This window comes from Schistocerca serialis, chromosome 2 (assembly GCF_023864345.2).
Source record: "Schistocerca serialis cubense isolate TAMUIC-IGC-003099 chromosome 2, iqSchSeri2.2, whole genome shotgun sequence".
Lineage (NCBI taxonomy): Eukaryota > Metazoa > Arthropoda > Insecta > Orthoptera > Acrididae > Schistocerca > Schistocerca serialis.
The window spans coordinates 641,729,820-641,750,201 of record NC_064639.1 but is presented as its reverse complement, the minus strand read 5'-3'; the positions used below and the strand labels follow the sequence as shown (position 1 = coordinate 641,750,201).

Genomic DNA, 20,382 nt, shown 5'->3' with positions numbered 1-20,382 from the left:
ACGCACTCCAACAGTCACTCTTCTTTTCTTGGGCTTCCCAGGAAACATCTTTCTTACTTACGAAGTTGGCTCAACTCTCAAACCTGGTTCCACTCACTATCAAGAAAATTTGTTCACTGTTGTCGAATTATTATTCACAATGGTTCCATGTGGTCACTTCCTGTCTTGAGTTCTATCAGCATCACAAGCAATCAGGCCAGTCTTACCGACTGTGGGTGACAGATTTGCAAGATCTGAGACATCGTTGTGATTTCACCTGTGCCAACTCATCTTGCAAAACCTCATATACTGATTTCCTGGTCCAATTGGCTCCCGATCCAGATGTTGGCACTGCAGCCCTCAAGCTAGACGATCCTTCCTTGGACGACATACTGAAAATAGCGCACTCTTTCAAGATCTCACAGACAGCAAATGAATGTCTTATGGCCCGCACACAGGTTGCACAGGGACAGAATTCTCATAAGCCCTCTTCTCAATGGCGGTGTCATGATTCATCTCTTTCAGATGTGTCAATGACCTCTGAGCAGCCATGCAGGCACAAACATCGGGGACTGACTTCTTGTCCTGACTGTTTTGCGACACACCAATGTGCAGACTGCCCTGATCACTGCACCCATTGTAGAAATGATGGACATCTCCCAACTGACTGTCATCAGGCATCAGGTCAGTCAAACACCACTCCTAGCTTGCATCACAGGAGGGTGCATGAATTCAGGTCATGCTTCTATATGTCAATCCTTGCACCCCCAAGTTGTTTACTGATCTCACGACTGCATATCAGGACATTGGTTTCCAAGTCGACACGGGCGCGACTTTCTCCCTGGTCAACCTCCCGAGGTATACTTGTCTGGGTTATCTGGCATTGGCCCACACTCTCACAAATTGGTTATATATGGCGACAGTTCTTTTTTCCCCACAGGTCAATTAACTACTACAACTACATACAACATGGTTATATCACCACTAATGTTGTATGTTGTCAACAGTCATTGTGCTGGCAACATTGTCAACGTGGATTCTTTCTCACTGTTTGGGTTGTCTTGGACACAGTCCCCTTCCAGGAACTTGATGACCTTCGTGCCTCTTTCACATCTCTGTTTGAGTCTGGGCTGGGGTGTGCCATCACTTTTGAGGCACATATTTCTTGGAGTCTAGATATGGTGTCCCATTTCTGTCAAGCTCGTCCTCTTCCAGTCTCCTTGCGGGCGGACGTTAATCTTGAACTCTATCGCCTTCACAACACTGGGGGTCATAGAACCGGTCAGAACTAGTGCTTGGGCCACATCCTAGATCATGATCCAGAAGCCAAATGGCTCCCTCCAGCTTTGTGGAGATTTTAAGCTGAGGATCAGTGCCCAAGCTCTGGTGGAAACCTACCCCATACCACATCAAGAGAACCTCTTCTGAAAGCTTGTTGGAGGTGAATGTTTTCCTAAAATAGATTCGCTGCTGATGCTTATTTTCAGATTACATTAGATGAGGAAAGCCAATGCATCGTTGATATAATTATTATACCTTTATACAAATACAAGTGTTGGCATTTTGGGGTATCTTCTGCTCCAGCAATCTTCCAGAGATACCTGGAAGAGTTAACCACATCCATCCCAGCTTGTACCAAATTACCTTGATGGTTACGGATACTACACTACATGCCAAGACCACCTGCATAACCTATGTACCCTCTTTGCTAAGTTGTAAGATGCAAAGCTGAAGTGCCGCCTACATAAATGCAAACCTGGATGCACCTCACGTTTACCCGCAGGGCCAGACCTGGGTTTGAACAAATGGAGACTTCTGGTTTTCACACTGACATGGAATGACCAACACACTTTGAATGGCTTTCCCATTACCGCTACTCACATTGTGGTGGAAATGTGCCATGACCCTATTTTGTGGCATGTCATTCACTATATACTCCATGGGTGAACCAAGTATTTTTCGAAGTCAGCTGATCCTAAGCTCCGGGCCTGCACCTGCCTCTCTCATAGCTTGTCCATCGTCTCCAATGTGTTCCTGCTGGATGCAGAGGCAAGTACCTACTACGTTGTCATCCTCACTACATTATGCACTCATATCTTGGAATTTCTCCATCGCGGGCATTGCAGTATGTCACAGATGAAAGTCCTTGCCAGATGACATGTCTACTGGCCAGGATTGAAACAAGGACATGGAGGCTATGGTACGGCGCTGTTCTGCACGGGCTCATCATCAGGCTGCTCCCCCTCAGTCTTTCGCCCCCTGGCCTACTCTCTGTGACCCTTAGAATCGCATTCATCCTGACATTGCTGGCCCCTTCCTTTGTCGTGGATGCTTATTCAAACTATCCCTACATGGTCAGCGTGGCATCCATCATCACAGCTGCAACACTCAATGCCTTTATGCAGACTCTTGCCACTGAATGACTTCACCGCACCATGGTAACTGACAAGGGCCCCACTTCACAGCTATGGCCATTGAACAGTTCTGCACTACCAATGGCATCAAACACCTGTGTAGCCCTCTGTTTCGCATCTCCTCTGATGGCGAAGCAGAGCAGATGGTGCACACATTCAAGTGACAAATGTTGAAGCCCGTGGGTGTATCTACCATGACAGCAGCACTCATAAGATTCCTTACCACCAACAGGTCCACCCCCGTCCATGACCACAGCCCAGCAAAACACCTCGATGGTCGACGGCCACATTATCTCCTCCAACTCCTGGCACCCCAACCTAAGAACCTCTAGACCCGACATGCCGGATGATGCCTTCCAGGTTCAGCTGTTTGGGCATGTTTCTATGGGGCAAAATCCCTATGTATGCCTGCTACAGTAGTGGCAACACATGGGTGGTTTTGACAGTTGATACCTCGAGGTTTGGAGCATCGGCACATAAACCAACTACACCCCTGCCTCCAGCCTACACCTCCAGCGCTGGATCACTTTGAGTTGGAGTCCCTGCCCTCAAACATCCCTCTGCCTCATGAGTACCATTTGTGCTCCAGGACACTGTCAACAGCTCCTGTGGGCATGGGTATGGAAGTCGAGACATCACCCATCACCACAGCCTCCACCTGTTCCGCAGTCATACCCCACACCAGAGTTCTGCAGTGCAGTGCCCGAAGCCCTGGATTCCTTCTACCAGCTGACGGCATCCACTGATGGGATACCTCCTGTTCACCTCCCAAAACATCATCTAGGGCACTTCAGGACCTACGCACCAATTTCGAGGGAGCGGGGGAAGCGATCTGGTATCCCGGTCCAACAACTTCGGCAGCCTGCCAGAAGGCACGGACATAGACAACAGCCACCAGTGGCGCCCCTATAATCTGCGAGTGCTGCTGTAGCTGCCACAGCGCTACACTGTGGCCACACAGGGCCTATTGGCGCTCATGGTGGTCCTATAAAGGCAACAGTACAAGGGTTCAGACCCCAGTCGTGTTCAGACAGCACTCATGATCATTTATCTATTCATCATTGCTCTGTTCACTAATAGCTGCTACGTCTTGGTAGCCGATTTGGTTTTGCTCTCTGGTCTTGGTATTTCACCATGTGGTCTGTGTTGTCAGTAGCCCTTGTTGTGTGGGTCTGCATTGTACAGGCGATTCCCCGTTGACGCCGTCGGTCAGTGCGCTCTGGTCTTGTTCAATTCCGGTTGCTAGAGTTCTTCATCATAATGTGGGCTCTATCCAATTTTTCATTCTCACACACTAGTTTTACTCATTTCGAGCTCTGCATTGCATGCTCCTGAAAAACTCTTCTTTAAATCTCCAGTATCATCATTCTGATCACCTCTTGAGTAACATGGAAAGCCTTCATCATGTTTATCTCACAAAAACTGCATGAGCTGCTCAACAGCTTATGAATTCTTCACAGATTAGAACTCACAAAAGTTTAGCATGTAGAACTGCCATTCTTTACAGACACACCACAGATCCATTTACCTCAAAAAAGTTACAGATATGATAGGCACCCATTATCAATCACTACAATTTACCATGTTTACATATTCAATTACGAAAGCAAACTAAATGAGGCTGCTATTTATAAGTATGTTACTGTAACTAAATTCAAATGCTGAAGTTGTTGCAGTACAAATTACAGCCTCCCCTTAAGTATGATAAATAGTTATGTATGTGGTCAAAGATATATTTTAAGCTTTAACAATGTAGTGAACGCATCATCAAGGGCCTGGCAGATGTGATGTCAGGCAAGGGGTGCAGGAAGGGGCTCCGAGACAAGGACCAGACACTTTGTGTTTGGTTGCCATGAGGAAAACATTTGTATACGATCATAAAGTATGGGCTCAATAAGTGTGTTTAGTGCCAGTGAAATTTTTATTAAACGCAATCATAACTATTATCCAAATATTTAACAGTTCTTATTTATAAAGCTGTTTGAGAACAACATCATAGTGTGAGAGCCTGCCCAGGACCTGTCAGATGAAACTGCAGACAAACTCAAAGTCTTAGTTTTTTAATGAGTAAAATCAGGAAACAATGCAGATGAAATCCAAGAGGGTTGTTTTGACGTCAAAACATATTAAGAAACGATGTCTGAAGCCACAGCAGATTTGGTCAAGGTAAACTACCAGCAAAACCCATTGGTGCCATCAAGCAGTGGTTGCGGTCCTCACCAAACAAACAAACACCATCCGAAAGGCCTTGAAGGCTCAATGGTACCAATCAGCTTCCACGTCATCCTCAGACCTCAGGCATCACCAGATGGAGATGTGGAGGGGCATGTGGTCAGCACACCACTCTCCCAGCCATTGACACTTTTTGTAACTGTTACCACTATTCCTCAATCAAATAGCTCCCCAATTGGCCCTGCACCCCACTTGCCAATAGCACTCGGCTGACCTGGTTGGTGACCCATCCAAGTGCTAGCCAAGCCCAATAGTGGGTAACTTTGGTGTTCTGATGGAAACCAGTGTTACCACTGCGGCAAGGCCTTTGGAAGCAGTCCTCACCAGGATGTGAGAAATCCCACAGTGAGTCGTAGCAATGACCACGCAGCAACAGTGGCTGAGCAGCGCACTGGTACTGCTCATCTCATGGGAAACAACAAGACTCAAAAAGAAAAGTACAAAAAGGTGAAAAGTGAACTCTTGTGAAGTGCAGAAGGTTTTTTTACAAGATGCCCTGAGTTCATAAAAAACTATAAACATGAATAATTCAGACAGTGTTTGAGATAATGCAGCCGCCAGTGATTGAGAATTTTCAGACAATGAGATTAGTGTAGGTCAACCTAGTAGTTGTGAAATAAAGGTGCGTACAGTAAATTTAATATTGGAAGCTATAGCAGGAGTGAATGGTCAAATGTTTGAAATTTAAGTGGAGTAATGAAGAACAGGGAACTGAATTTAAGAATAGAATTCAGATAATGGAAAGTATGAGGAATAGTCAAATAAATGATGTTGAAAATAAGACGATTCAGAGATAAAATGGTGAAGTTAAGGACAAGATCAATAGAATACATCACAAATTGGGAGCTGAATATTCCGAACTGGAAGAAAATCTTGAACATGATCTCACAGATAGTATCAAGCAAGTTTTAATTAATGTAGATGTGTGTCAATTAGAAATAGTAAAATCCATGAACCAAGTAGAGTTGAATTCATCTTAAGTAAAGAAGTGATAGCTTTAAACAAAGCAGTAGCAACAGTGGAGGCTAACATGACTCTCAGAAATGAATTTCTGTTGTTCAATGCTACCTATTTGTTTTTTGTGTGCACCATCCCACAATGGTATATTTAAAAAAATACTTTTTATTATTATACTGCTGACAGTATTTATGTTGATGTCATTCATGATTTTATTTTTATTAATGATGAAGTGAATTGAAATGCAGCAGCTAATGATGAAGTTGCTATTGATTGACACAATAATGTAGTCGATTTTTTTTATTTTTGGAATTTAGAAAGTGTTAATGGGGCTGAAGTCTTTCTAGTGGTGAAATCAGATGCAACAGTAAAGAAACTGTAGGGGCTTAAGATCAAACATGAGTGCATTAATAGAAAGTGGTAGAAAAATATAACACTTAAGAGTTGTGATGATGATATATTTTTTGGATATGAGAGACTTACATGTAGGAATTAATAAACTGCAGGAAGAAGGGAAAATGGGTGGTTTTATAAATACAGAAATACCTATGGTCAGAGGGACTGAGAAGAGTTTGTCTGTGCCTTTATTTGGAAAACAAATAAATTCAACTTTGCAAGGGTGTTGTTATGCAACATAGGCAGATATTTCTTGGAAAATGACTTACAACAAAATTTTTGAGTGTGTTTTGGAAATAGAGCCACTTGATGAGGAATATAATATAGTTACCATACAGTCATTTAAAGTATAATTTTCATGGATTTTTTAGAGGAAGAGAAGCTTGAGGAGAGAATCAGTACTGGAACATAATCAGTGTTGAATGTAAAAACAATTCTGAAGCGAAGGGTTTACTGGATACAGGGAGTCAAGTTTGTGGTGTGCCCGGGACGGTTTTAGATAATATAAAAGCACACACTTTAGTTGAGTTGCCAGTCACTGGAGTGAATATATGAGGAGCAACAAATAAGCTAAGCAAGACAGCAGATTTTCGTAATGTTCAGAATTTAGTCAGGCATGTTCAGGGAGCCCAGATCTAAGTCTGAATTTTATATTAGGTATGGAATGGATGACAAAAATAGAGGGCATTATTAGCTACAGTATGCAACTGTTTTAATGTAAAGAAGGTAATAACAGTTTTACAGTTGCATTTAACAAGATTTTACCAGGCAAAGAAGCTGTAGCTTCGATCTCCAACTGTGGCATGAATCTGCTGACAACTATAAGCAGTGGGATCACCTTGAGTTAAGTAAGTACAAGACAGTTTGTGCAGTTAATGGATGTGGGCAAAACATTAAAAGACTTGTGGACTATCAGAGAAGGAGTTACTTGCTGTAGGATGGGGATTTATCAAGTTCTGAAATTAACTTCTAGGCATTTAAGGACCATAAATCACTCAGCTATCTGCAAGAATTTGAATTTACTAAATAGTAGATGAACAAGATGGGCCATGTTCAAATATCAGGTATATCAAAGTATAACAATGTGGCTGACTACTTTTCTAGGGTACCATTTGGTGAGAACAAGGTACGTGATGAGAATGAGGAAGAGGGGGAATTTAGGGTGAAGTACATCAAAGGAGTGCCCAATGAAAGAACCGTAAAAGGTGTGTGCAAGCATATATGGCAATCACAGAATTGTGAAAACTATCTGGTTAGTCCCCCCCATGAACCATGGACCTTGCCGTTGGTGGGGAGGCTTGCGTGCCTCAGCGATACAGATAGCCGTACCATAGATGCAACCACAACGGAGGGGTATCTGTTGAGAGGCCAGACAAACGTGTGGTTCCTGAAGAGGGGCAGCAGCCTTTTCAGTAGTTGCAAGGGCAACAGTCTGGATGATTGACTGATCTGGCCTTGTAACAATAACCATAACGGCCTTGCTGTGCTGGTACTGCGAACGGCTGAAAGCAAGGGGAAACTACAGCCGTAATTTTTCCCGAGGGCATGCAGCTTTACTGTATGATTACATGATGATGGCGTCCTCTTGGGTAAAATATTCCGGAAGTAAAATAGTCCCCCATTCGGATCTCCGGGCGGGGACTACTCAAGAGGATGTCGTTATCAGGAGAAAGAAAACTGGCGTTCTACGGATCGGAGCGTGGAATGTCAGATCCCTTAATCGGGCAGGTAGGTTAGAAAATTTAAAAAGGGAAATGGATAGGTTGAAGTTAGATATAGTGGGAATTAGTGAAGTTCGGTGGCAGGAGGAACAAGACTTCTGTTCAGGTGACTACAGGGTTATAAACACAAAATCAAATAGGGGTAATGCAGGAGTAGGTTTAATAATGAATAGGAAAATAGGAATGCGGGTAAGCTACTACAAACAGCATAGTGAACGCATTATTGTGGCCAAGATAGATACGAAGCCCACACCTACTACAGTAGTTCAAGTTTATATGCCAACTAGCTCTGCAGATGACGAAGAAATTGAAGAAATGTATGATGAAATAAAAGAAATTATTCAGATTGTGAAGGGAGATGAAAATTTAATAGTCATGGGTGACCTGAATTCGAGTGTAGGAAAAGGGAGAGAAGGAAACATAGTAGGTGAATATGGATTGGGGGACAGAAATGAAAGAGGAAGCCGCCTGGTAGAATTTTGCACAGAGCACAACATAATCATAACTAACACTTGGTTTAAGAATCATGAAAGAAGATTATATACATGGAAGAACCCTGGAGATACTAAAAGGTATCAGATAGATTATATAATGGTAAGACAGAGATTTAGGAACCAGGTTTTAAATTGTAAGACATTTCCAGAGGCAGATGTGGACTCTGACCACAATCTATTGGTTATGACATGTAGATTAAAACTGAAGAAACTGCAAAAAGGTGGAAATTTAAGGAGATGGGACCTGGATAAACTAAAAGAACCAGAGGTTGTACAGAGATTCAGGGAGAGCATAAGGGAGCAATTGACAGGAATGGGGGAAATAAATACAGTAGAAGAAGAATGGGTAGCTTTGAGGGATGAAGTAGTGAAGGCAGCAGAGGATCAAGTAGGTAAAAAGACGAGGGCTAATAGAAATCCTTGGGTAACAGAAGAAATATTGAATTTAATTGATGAAAGGAGAAAATATAAAAATGCAGTAAGTGAAACAGGAAAAAAGGAATACAAACGTCTCAAAAATGAGATCGACAGGAAGTGCAAAATGGCTAAGCAGGGATGGCTAGAGGACAAATGTAAGGATGTAGAGGCCTATCTCACTAGGGGTAAGATAGATACCGCCTACAGGAAAATTAAAGAGACCTTTGGAGATAAGAGAACGACTTGTATGAATATTAAGAGCTCAGATGGAAACCCAGTTCTAAGCAAAGAAGGGAAAGCAGAAAGGTGGAAGGAGTATATAGAGGGTCTATACAAGGGTGATGTACTTGAGGACAATATTATGGGAATGGAAGAGGATGTAGATGAAGATGAAATGGGAGATACGATACTGCGTGAAGAGTTTGACAGGGCACTGAAAGACCTGAGTCGAAACAAGGCCCCCGGAGTAGACAATATTCCATTGGAACTACTGACGGCCTTGGGAGAGCCAGTCCTGACAAAACTCTACCATCTGGTGAGCAAAGTGTATGAAACAGGTGAAATACCCTCAGACTTGAAGAAGAATATAATAATTCCAATCCCAAAGAAAGCAGGTGTTGACAGATGTGAAAATTACCGAACTATCAGCTTAATAAGTCACAGCTGCAAAATACTAACACGAATTCTTTACAGACGAATGGAAAAACTAGTAGAAGCCAACCTCGGGGAGGATCAGTTTGGATTCCGTAGAAACACTGGAACACGTGAGGCAATACTGACCTTACGACTTATCTTAGAAGAAAGATTAAGGAAAGGCAAACAAACGTTTCTAGCATTTGTAGACTTAGAGAAAGCTTTTGACAATGTTGACTGGAATACTCTCTTTCAAATTCTAAAGGTGGCAGGGGTAAAATACAGGGAGCGAAAGGCTATTTACAATTTGTACAGAAACCAGATGGCAGTTATAAGAGTCGAGGGACATGAAAGGGAAGCAGTGGTTGGGAAGGGAGTAAGACAGGGTTGTAGCCTGTCCCCGATGTTGTTCAATCTGTATATTGAGCAAGCAGTAAAGGAAACAAAAGAAAAATTCGGAGTAGGTATTAAAATTCATGGAGAAGAAATAAAAACTTTGAGGTTCGCCGATGACATTGTAATTCTGTCAGAGACAGCAAAGGACTTGGAAGAGCAGTTGAATGGAATGGACAGTGTCTTGAAAGGAGGATATAAGATGAACATCAACAAAAGCAAAAAAAGGATAATGGAATGTAGTCTAATTAAGTCGGGTGATGCTGAGGGAATTAGATTAGGAAATGAGGCACTTAAAGTAGTAAAGGAGTTTTGCTATTTGGGGAGCAAAATAACTGATGATGGTAGAAGTAGAGAGGATATAAAATGTAGGCTGGCAATGGCAAGGAAAGCGTTTCTGAAGAAGAGAAATTTGTTAACATCCAGTATTGATTTAAGTGTCAGGAAGTCATTTCTGAAAGTATTCGTATGGAGTGTAGCCATGTATGGAAGTGAAACATGGACGATAAATAGTTTGGACAAGAAGAGAATAGAAGCTTTCGAAATGTGGTGCTACAGAAGAATGCTGAAGATTAGATGGGTAGATCACATAACTAATGAGGAAGTATTGAATAGGATTGGGGAGAAGAGAAGTTTGTGGCACAACTTGACCAGAAGAAGGGATCGGTTGGTAGGACATGTTCTGAGGCATCAAGGGATCACCAATTTAGTATTGGAGGGCAGCGTGGAGGGTAAAAATCGTAGGGGGAGACCAAGAGATGAATACACTAAGCAGATTCAGAAGGATGTAGGTTGCAGTAGGTACTGGGAGATAAAAAAGCTTGCACAGGATAGAGTAGCATGGAGAGCTGCATCAAACCAGTCTCAGGACTGAAGACCACAACAACAACATCTGGTTAGTAAGCCAATGGCCTTGCCGCAGTGGTAACACCAGTTCCCGTCTAAGGTCACCCAAGTTAAGCACCATCAGGCTGGGCTAGCACTTGGATGGGTTACCATCCGGTCTGCTGAATGCTGTTGGCAAGCGGGGTGCACTCAGCTCTTGTAAGGCAAACTGAGGAGCTATGGCCACATGCCCTTCCATATCCGCATCCAGTGACACCTGTGGGCTGAGGATGACATGGTGGCCGGTCGGTACCGATGGAGTTTACTTTAGTTTTTTTCTGGTTAGTGAAGAAACATTTAGGTAATAGGGCAAGAGAAACATAATAAAAATTACATGACTTTTGTTCTTTGGGCCCACAGTGCTAAATATGTCTTTTAATGACATGATTATTTATGAATAACATCCAGCTACACTGCTATGTAAGTTGCTTATATTTTACCTCATTTAAAATGAGCCCATTTCGGCAAATTGCCACTTTCAGGTGCTCTTAAATACATAGACAAGTGATGGTCTTAATATAATGGATTTGTAACTATGATCTGAAAATTTGTAAATTATCATTAGGCGTTTTACCTTACACGTAACATCATTGCGGTGATGGCCTGTCTGTTTTGGAATTATTACTTTCTCCCAGGTGCAGAGCAGAGATGTATATCAGATGTTACTTGTTTTCCAAATATGCTGCTTTTCTGACAGTTGGGTGACAATGAGTCAGCAATGTTACATGTTTACGTAGTTACCATTATAAATAAGTGATGTATGAAACTCAGCTGTTTATTTATTTTTTTTTTCCATATAGGTTTGTTTCTAATTATGTTTTTGCCTAAAGTTAATTTTAGTTTTATTTTACGTTTTTAATTTTTCATAATAATTGGTGTTGTCTATGATTTATGTTGGCATTCTGTCTCTGTTTTACACTGCACATGTAATCACTGTTACTATGGATATGTGTTGTTTAGAGTCACTGATATTTTATCCGTTTTTCCGATTTATTAAGTGAATAAAGTTTCCTATATACTTTTTGTGCTTCAGGTTGGTTTGTTCATTCAGTATTTTTTTTTACTGTATGCATGTGAATATATCTCTATTTCCTCAAGGATACTCAACAATGTTCCTTTTTGCGTAATATGGAGGATTTCTAGTGCTTCGTTTATGGGTTTTACATAGTGTTTCACTGCTTGTAAATGTTGAAAAAATGTAGGTGGGTTGTTTTCACTTTCTCTGGTGTGCTCTTTATATCTAATTTTGAAGTTTCTACAAGTTTGCCCTATGTAGAATTTTTGACATGTGTTACACGAAATTTTGTAAACGCTGAGATTGTTAGCAAGGGAATTTTCAAGCTGCCTTTGTGAATTTTGTGTTTGAGGCTGTGTGTGTTTTGAAATGCAAATGCAATGTTGATTTTGTTGAATACTTTGTTAATTTTGTTCGAGATGTTTCCTAGATAGGTCGTGGTTACTTATTTTGTTTTCTTCTTTTTAGTTGTGTGTATGCTTTGTGAAGCAGTACACACTGAAAATCTCTTGAGTAGAAAACACCACAAAGATGACTGCGAGAAGTACTGATGTAAGAGAGAGAATCATTGAAAAGGATAGAATGTTACCCACCATATACAGCAGACACTGAGTCGCAGACAGGTAAAACAAACACATCGCTGTACATTTGAGCTTTCGGCCAAAAGGTCTTCTTCTAAGGAAGAAAACACACATCTTCCAACAATATTACAACCTAGAGTTTCCACTGTTTGTATATTAATTATTGTGTGACAAGTCTATTAAAATCATTACCTTTTTTAAAAAGTGAATATTATTGTAAATGGAAAACACAGGAATTACATTAACTAGAAACATTCAGTGATTAAATGTCTAGTATTATTTCGTTCATTAGTGGCACATGAAATTTCAGATGTTCGCTGAAGGAAATTTTGGTTGTATTTAATCAATGAGCTATATGGTTATTTCAACAAAACTGCAACAAATATTATTGCCTGAAGTGAGAAAGGACTTGGTAAGTGCCTGTTGGGATCATTAGTGCAAAAAGGGGGACCAAAAAAGAAACATTTGCAGAGAAAATTTGATAAGCGGGCTGAGTTAAATATTTCACCAACAGATACATACAGATAAAAAAAATCAGTGACCAACCAGTACTTAAATTTTGACTTTCTGCATGTACGAGAGAAGTTATAGCTTGAACTTATATCCACTTTCATCATTTTGCATTCCTACTTACCATGCCTAAGGTCAGCAGAATTCAGATCGAAATCCCCTGAATCAAGTGCAGCAGCCAAAGTTTCCCATCCAGGAGGTCCACTTCCTGAAGATCCAGGACTGAGAGATCCCGGAATATCATCAGGATGGCGAGCTATTCTAGCTGCTTGAGGAGACACTGGAGCCAATAGGTGGAGTGGTGGAAGAACGGTGATGTAATGACCACTCACTGAAATGTTGTAGAGTTGGAGTGCAGCCTGCATGAAAAATACAAAGTTTTGGTTACACATTTTATGTTATTCAATAGAGAATTTGTGCTCTACAAAATAGTCTGTTTACTTTTTTGATACTATTATGAAAAGTACATATTGCTATCACCACATAAAGGTGGCACTGAGCTGCCTCTGGAGGCCAGACTCTCAGTGGCACAGGCAGTGGTCATATGAGTATGAGTTGTGCTTTTTTTGTGTGTGTGTGTGTGTGTGTGTGTGTGTGTGTGTGTGTGTGTGTGTGTGTGTGTGTGTGTGTGTGTTTTCTACTTTGGAAGAAGGCCTTTTGGTTGGAAGCTCAAATCTATAGCAGCCTTTTTGATGTGCCTTTCTGCAAGTCAAAGTCTCTTCCATATGATGAGTAGCAATTTTCATAATGCTGTCATTATTCCATCTTGGGTTTTCCACTGTTTACTGTTTTTATGCTGATATGCTTTCTGTTCTTTTCACATCATTAGACTGGGCTATTTCATTGACTGGAATTTCTTTCAGGGACTGAACAGCTTGTTGACCACCAGTAAGAAGTTGTAAATAACAATGGAGAATGTATTATTTATTGATTTGCTGTCCATTTCTTGTAAATTTTTGTGGAAAACAAATTTCAGAACTTATGGGCCAACCTAACGTTAAAAGTGTTTACTATTTTGGAAGGGAAAATAAAAACAGTAAGGTGAAGGGAGATGGAGAAATTGGGAGAAGGTGGAATTTCAAATTTTTTTGGAGAGAACCAAAGCTGCAATCAAAAAATATGTGTATGAGAAATATAATTTAACACTGTGACAAGCATTGTCCAACTACTAAAGGCTTGGTATTGTGACAGTACAGCTGTCACTGATAACGGTGCAATCAGGAAATATTCCTTAAGAGAAGAAAGGTGATGGAAACTGCAAAGAAAAGTGAAATAATATTTTTACTTGCCTGTTACGACTAAGGGTGTAAAAATGTGCAATTAATAAGTAGTAAGCATTCATGCTTAAATTTTAATCAGGAAAAGTGTATAGGATGAAACACAATGAAAACCATCTAAGGGAAAGAACAAATTGTAAGAAAGCTACAGCAAGAGACAAGGAAATGGAATCATGTATGAAACAGGAAGAGAGGATAACGCAGCTGAAAAAAAGTTTGAGAAACTGCTCTTGCTTGTTATAAATGGACAATGAGGTTAAATACTTTGATGTGGTATCATACTGTCATACCACCCTGCACAGCTAGTCCTCATTCTCTCATAGAGTAGATAATTCCATTTGTTTATGAGAACTAACAATGCACTATTCCCAATGACACCATCAAACAGCATGCTTTTAACTCTCACATTCCAAAGTATACTTAATAAGTGAACCTTGATGTTAAAGGAAGGAAAAGGACTGAAGTGGAAGGAAGATGGATGATGGAAAAGGATTGGTGAGGTTTATGAAAAGCAGTAGAGTTTGTAAAAGTTGCCCAGAATCCTCAAGTCTGGACAGGCTTACCAGGAGGGAAGAAAAAATAAACAGATAAATACTGTATTTACCTTCGTATTGATGACGATCCCCATCCCCACTCTCCTTTTCAAGAGGCTGAATGGGAAAAGTTTATTTTTAACACACTCTAACCTAAATTTACAGTTTTATCAATATCAAGTACCACCTAAAAAAGTTAATATTATGCTTATTCTAAACTTACATCATTTATTGATCGTCTACAATCTGATATTAAGAGGAGAAATGAAATAAACAAAAAGAAAAGGTTTACCTTAATTTTTATTTTAACTTTGTTTTTTCTTACTATCTTTGTGGCATTAATATTTTTAATCATAGTCACCACTACCACCACCTTCATCACAGGTATAACTATCTTAATTTGTAAGTCTAATGCTATTTCTTTCTTCGTAACACTCTTCCCGTAGTATGTCATCTTCTGAACCATCCATAGCATTGGATATGCAGCACTTTTTGAATCCTTTCACATTCACTTCTATGACACCAAATTTTCTGTCTGCTGCACACCTGTTTGTGGCTGCTTTTTCATGAATCATCATCATTGACTTAAAATTAGTGTCATACTGTCTGTGTGAACCAGTTGGCAACTGAACTCGTAGATCCATGTTTCTTGACAAAGTCACAGATCTAGTTTTCACCCGTTATTGATTGGTGCAGTTTACAGTCATTGCAGCACACATAATACATGCATACTGAATACCGACAATGTGGTGTCCTCTCAGCTCCCTACAGCCGAGAAGGAAGAAATTGCACAACTTCGGATTAACACTGCAGCCAAAATTGAAAATTGGTGTTGCAAAGCAGTTGCAGCTTTAAGGGTCCTGCACATGAGCAATGGAATTTGTGATATTGGCCTATTCAGAAATAAACAGCTTAATATTTTTGACAAGCAAGAATATAAATGTCACTGTTGTTCATGAGCTGTGCTATTAGGTTTCTGCCTAATCACAATTTGTAAAGGCACAGACTTTATTTCTGCAATACTGTTTACATTTAATTTGAGATATTAACTTCATTTGTGTGGCCATACTGTCTATAGTTGCTATATAAATATTGAAGATATTTTAAATCGGTCTTTGCAACAAGAAAATGCATATTTTGTCACCCAGCCTGTTTTGTATTAATGAAACAAAACATATCAGTTGTCTCTATTGAACTATATTTACAATTTGAATTGCTTCCTTGATCAAAAAACAGTTTTGTACAAGAGATGTTGACTTTCCTATGGTATTTTATATCCAATTTTCGCTCACATCAGGAAATGCTGTCTGTTTGCACATTTTCCAGGTACATGAATGCTGTTGATTCTGTCTTAACACAACACTGATTTGTGGTGCTGCACTTTGCTATCTTTTATATCAAGAAATGCATAGTTCTGCAAAGCACTGTGGGATTAGGCCAGAATCAACAGCGCCAAACATCAGAATACCTCGAAATTTGCAAGCAGATAGGGCAATTCAACATCTCCTCTGTCATGTGGTAAGTACCAATCTATCAGTTTTATATTATAATCATCAGTAACATCAACATTTTTTTTAACGAACTGTCTTTTGACATTATTTCTGTAAAATGAAACATGCTTGGTTTCAAAATACAAATATTCCTGTAGCTGCAGAGACGGTTTCAAAACACCTCCAATACGAGATACTAATCATCCTTATTTTATTGGTGCTGCATGTGTATTGCTCTATGATATGACTGACCAACAGCATGAATCAGACAGCTACCATCTTGATTTCACTGCTTACAGAGTTAACATATATTGTGTTTGAACGTTTTTGTCTTTATACATGAGTATTATGGAAGTATGCAGTTTTATAGATAAACAACATTAAGGACCTCTTCGAAACACATCGTTTCCAATATGGTCTGTAGTGTTAAACTGGCAGGAAATGATGCTTTGGTATAGAAAATGTTTACCTAATCGATTATACAATGTACGAGGCCTGTTCAGAAAGTAAGCTCCGATTGATTGCCAAATTGAAACCACAGTGAACATCAGAAATGTTTTACTTGTAACAATTAGCTACACCTTTCAGCTACTTCTCTACGTAGTCGCCGTTCTGACTTAGACTTTTGTCATAGCGTTGTACCAACTTTTCATAGAAGGCAGCCGCCAGTGCTTTCCGCCAATTCTCCACGCTGGCCTACACCTCGTTGTCTTTGTCAAAATGTTGTCTTCAAAGACAGTGGTTCATGTGACCAGAGATGAAACTCAGGGGGAGACAATTGCAGACTGTATTGTGGGTAATCTCACATTTCCATTTGAAAACGATGCAGGAGCATCTTCATTGCCCCTGCAGAATGCGGCTGAGAATTGTCTTGAAGAAGAAACAGCACGACAGTTATGTAATGTCAGCTGCATAGCTTCAGGCGAAATTTCTCACCAGGCCCTCGTACTTGGCGGCAGACACTATTTTCTAGACATCTTTACGCACTCACTGCGAGATCAGAAATGAGAAGAGCGACGTGATGCTAACTGGGGTTATACTAGAGACACTACCCAACACATCTGTGCAAAGCTTTATCGGATTTTCATAGTCGTTTCCATTTCGCGATCGATCGGAGCTTACTTTCTGAACGCCCCTCGTACAAAGGGAGACCTCAGCACTGGTAGTTTAATCTGGGAATCTAAGATAACCCTCTATTTTTTGAATGAGGAATCTGGGAAAAAACCGTATCTTATTATTAGGTAAATATGGTTCTATGTTAAAACATGTTTACACTACAAAAGCAAGTGAAACAGGACTGAATAGTTTAATTCATGCAGAAAAGTGTCATCAATATTTACAAGTTGTGGAAAGAGAAAAGATAATCAATCACCATATATCTAAAGACTTTAACTGCATGTAGGACATAAGACTGAAACCATAGTACAGCTTTTGAACAATGTCCTTCGTCAGAACTAACAGACTGACAAATATGAATTTTCCCTCCCTCCTCATTTCACAAGACCAAGTATGTACCTCAAATGTCACGAGGAGCTTATGGGTGCTCAACACTTAGGATCTCAAATTTCTGCCAGTAAAGTGATGTTAACAGTTTCCCTGACAAGTAATAATGTCTGGACTTTTTCTCAAAAGGTTTGATACTGCTGCACAATAACAATTGCCCCATACTGCCAAGAAATCTGCATTGTATGACCTGCACTAACAAACATTCATCCATGCAAAATCTGCAGCAACAAACTTTTGTCAATGCTTTCCATTCAAAGTAAAACATTGTATTAGGTATTTCTGATGATGAAGGCATCTACCTTCAAAATGTGTAAATGTTAATGCTTTTGCAAATGTGGATGGTTGAGCAAACACATTAGTCTTCAAGCTGAGTATGGACACAAACTCACATACAATCACAAGTAAAATCTATAAATTCCTTACAAGTTAATATGGAAGATACTTCCTATTAATAAAAGTTGTGTCTATCATGTTGCCATGGTGACAGTAAATAGGCACTGTCCAGAGGCTCTAGAAGGGGCTGCCACCTATGGACCTCTCTACCTGTGATGATGTAGGTGAGACAAAGCACAAATTAACTCCACTTTTTTAATGACAACTAGAAGGATTCAATAACTCTTCATCAGTAACGGAGGCATTTTACTGCTAGCAATTGGTCAATGCCAAATTGTATGATATTGTTGCTGGACTGTCTCACGGTAATCTTGAACTGGTGTTGTAGTGGAGTAAACTCTGCTGGAATTTGTGGAGGAGTTGCAGTTGAAAGTGGAGTAACGTAGCAGCATTGATTTACTAGTCACTGAATGGTGGTGAGATGGTGGTGAGATATAGACGCAAGATGAATTACAGGTAAAGCTGTTCTCAACCTTAAGGTTGGCTGAACATCGAGCCTACTGGTAGTGGTGTGTCCTTTCCCTGTTTCAATCACTGAACTAACTGACCTGTGATGTCAGATGTGCGCAAAGATCATTTATTTACATGATGAATGCTGCGTGTGTGTCCATTATTGAATAAATTTTCATACAGCATGTTTCAACTTAGCATAGTTAAAATATAGCACTTAGAAAGATGCCGATGCATCAGATATGAGTCAATGAGTGTAAAAGTTACACAAATAGTGAGCACACAAGATAATATGACTTTGCTAAGGTGTCCAACTGAGGGTACAAATTAATATTACAATAATAAATTAATTAAATATTTAATACATGCAGCTGGTAGCTCAGAAACACTTAAATAATTTGGAATGATAAAAGACTCTAAAGCCAATGAAAGACAAGAGACTTGGCAATCAATATCTTTTCAGTTTATCCATAAAAAATGTTTGCAAGGAAATTATTAAGTGCAGCAGAAGATATATCTATAAGAAATACTAATGTACCTGCCAACGACGAGCTTCTTTGACACTAACGGCAGGTTCCCAGCGGCTTGGCTGAGGCAAAAGTTTTTGGCACGGCAGACCAGAAAGTATACTACCCCCATTACTATTCCCATTACTGTAATGATTTCCTCCATTACTTCCCTTGTCCTTGGAATCAGTGAGAAGTGGTGGTATGGCTCTTTTCTGCAAAATTCAACACATCAAAGACAAATATACATTATGAGTACAAAGTGCTTACAATAGTAGACAATCACTCACAACATAATGAGGCACTGAATAGTCCGTGTATGCCCCTGCTCTTGCGCCTAAACACACACACACACACACACACACACGCACACACACACACACACACACACACACACAAAAAAAAAAAAAAAAAAAAAAAAAAAAGAAGTGATTTATCCTTTTAAATCATTACAGCACAGAAGCACCGTTTAGGGGGGCAGGGGGGAGGGGGGATGGGGTGGGTCTTTGTGCTCAGTTCCTATTTGAGCTAAGAATATGGAGTAAAAAGTCTAGCATGGACTAGTGACCATTCATATAGCCAGTCATTCTAACATCTGCCATACTGCAGTTGTGTGTTACAATATACTAAGCAAGGTTTGAACAATGAACCACAGCTCGTGCCCAGGCAAGCTTTGCGAACTACTTAATTCACCTTGTGAAAGATTTTAATTGGGCTGAAATTAATGCTCAATTATTGGCACCATTTGCGTGTGAATAATTTGGATTTTATGTGCAAAAACAGTTGCCCCTGCTTGGATTTTATATGTAAAATTAGTCATCTTTAAATACTACTACGTATCGAACCTTGGTCTAAGGTAAATTATAACCATTGGAAAAATGTTATGCTTTGTTTGGATTTTATGTGGAAAAACCATGTTTCTCTGGGAGATTTTTAAGGCATGACACTTCTATACTTTAAACTTGTACAAATCTGTTCAAACTTTACACAAAGGTAGATAAATGGTTAAAATCAAAACAGAATTTTATTTCTCCAATAATCTTTAGCCATTGTTAAGATACAAAGGTTTAAAGTGAAGCTAAATGTAGCATATAAATTACTTCTTATGTGAATTGAATGCACAGAAATGGTTTACAGTGAATCAAATAAATAAAAAATGCATATTACAATAAAATCAAAACTCACTTTCAAAAACCTAGCTTCATTCAGATTTTATGTGAAAACCTTTATCCATTGCCATACTATAGCAGTCTAGAGCTGCACATGAAATGCATGTAAGATCCAATTTTATGTTAATCACACATGCTCAGATGGATTAAAGTGATACAGATAATAAAATAAACATATTTCACAGTTTGGGTTTTACATGTGAAAAATCACACATCTCCACATGAAACTGTGTTTTGTAAAAATGTTTTGCACTGTAAATGATTCATTTGGAAGCAATTATAAAAAACATTGGTTATTACAGTTGATTATCACTAAAAAAGCTTGCCTGGAGGGATAAATTTCTGAAGATTGATTTATTCTTAGGGTGGCATTAAAACAATGCTTTGATTTTTGGGTAAGGGGGGAGGTCGATTTCTTCCCTGAGAAGGCC

At 39.7% G+C, this 20,382-nt stretch overlaps 1 protein-coding gene across 1 annotated transcript in view; it reads right to left on the bottom strand.

The window, feature by feature from the left end:
• The window catches only part of LOC126457717 (sterol regulatory element-binding protein cleavage-activating protein), a 229,539-nt gene that overhangs the window by 97,472 nt on the left and 111,685 nt on the right, over positions 1 to 20,382 (bottom strand). The window contains exons 12-13 of the mRNA XM_050094254.1: positions 18,815 to 18,997; positions 12,752 to 12,986 (exon numbers count right to left, since the gene is read on the bottom strand). Of these exons, the coding sequence (XP_049950211.1) occupies positions 12,752 to 12,986; positions 18,815 to 18,997 (418 nt within the window). The remainder of the gene's footprint in view (positions 1 to 12,751; positions 12,987 to 18,814; positions 18,998 to 20,382) is intronic.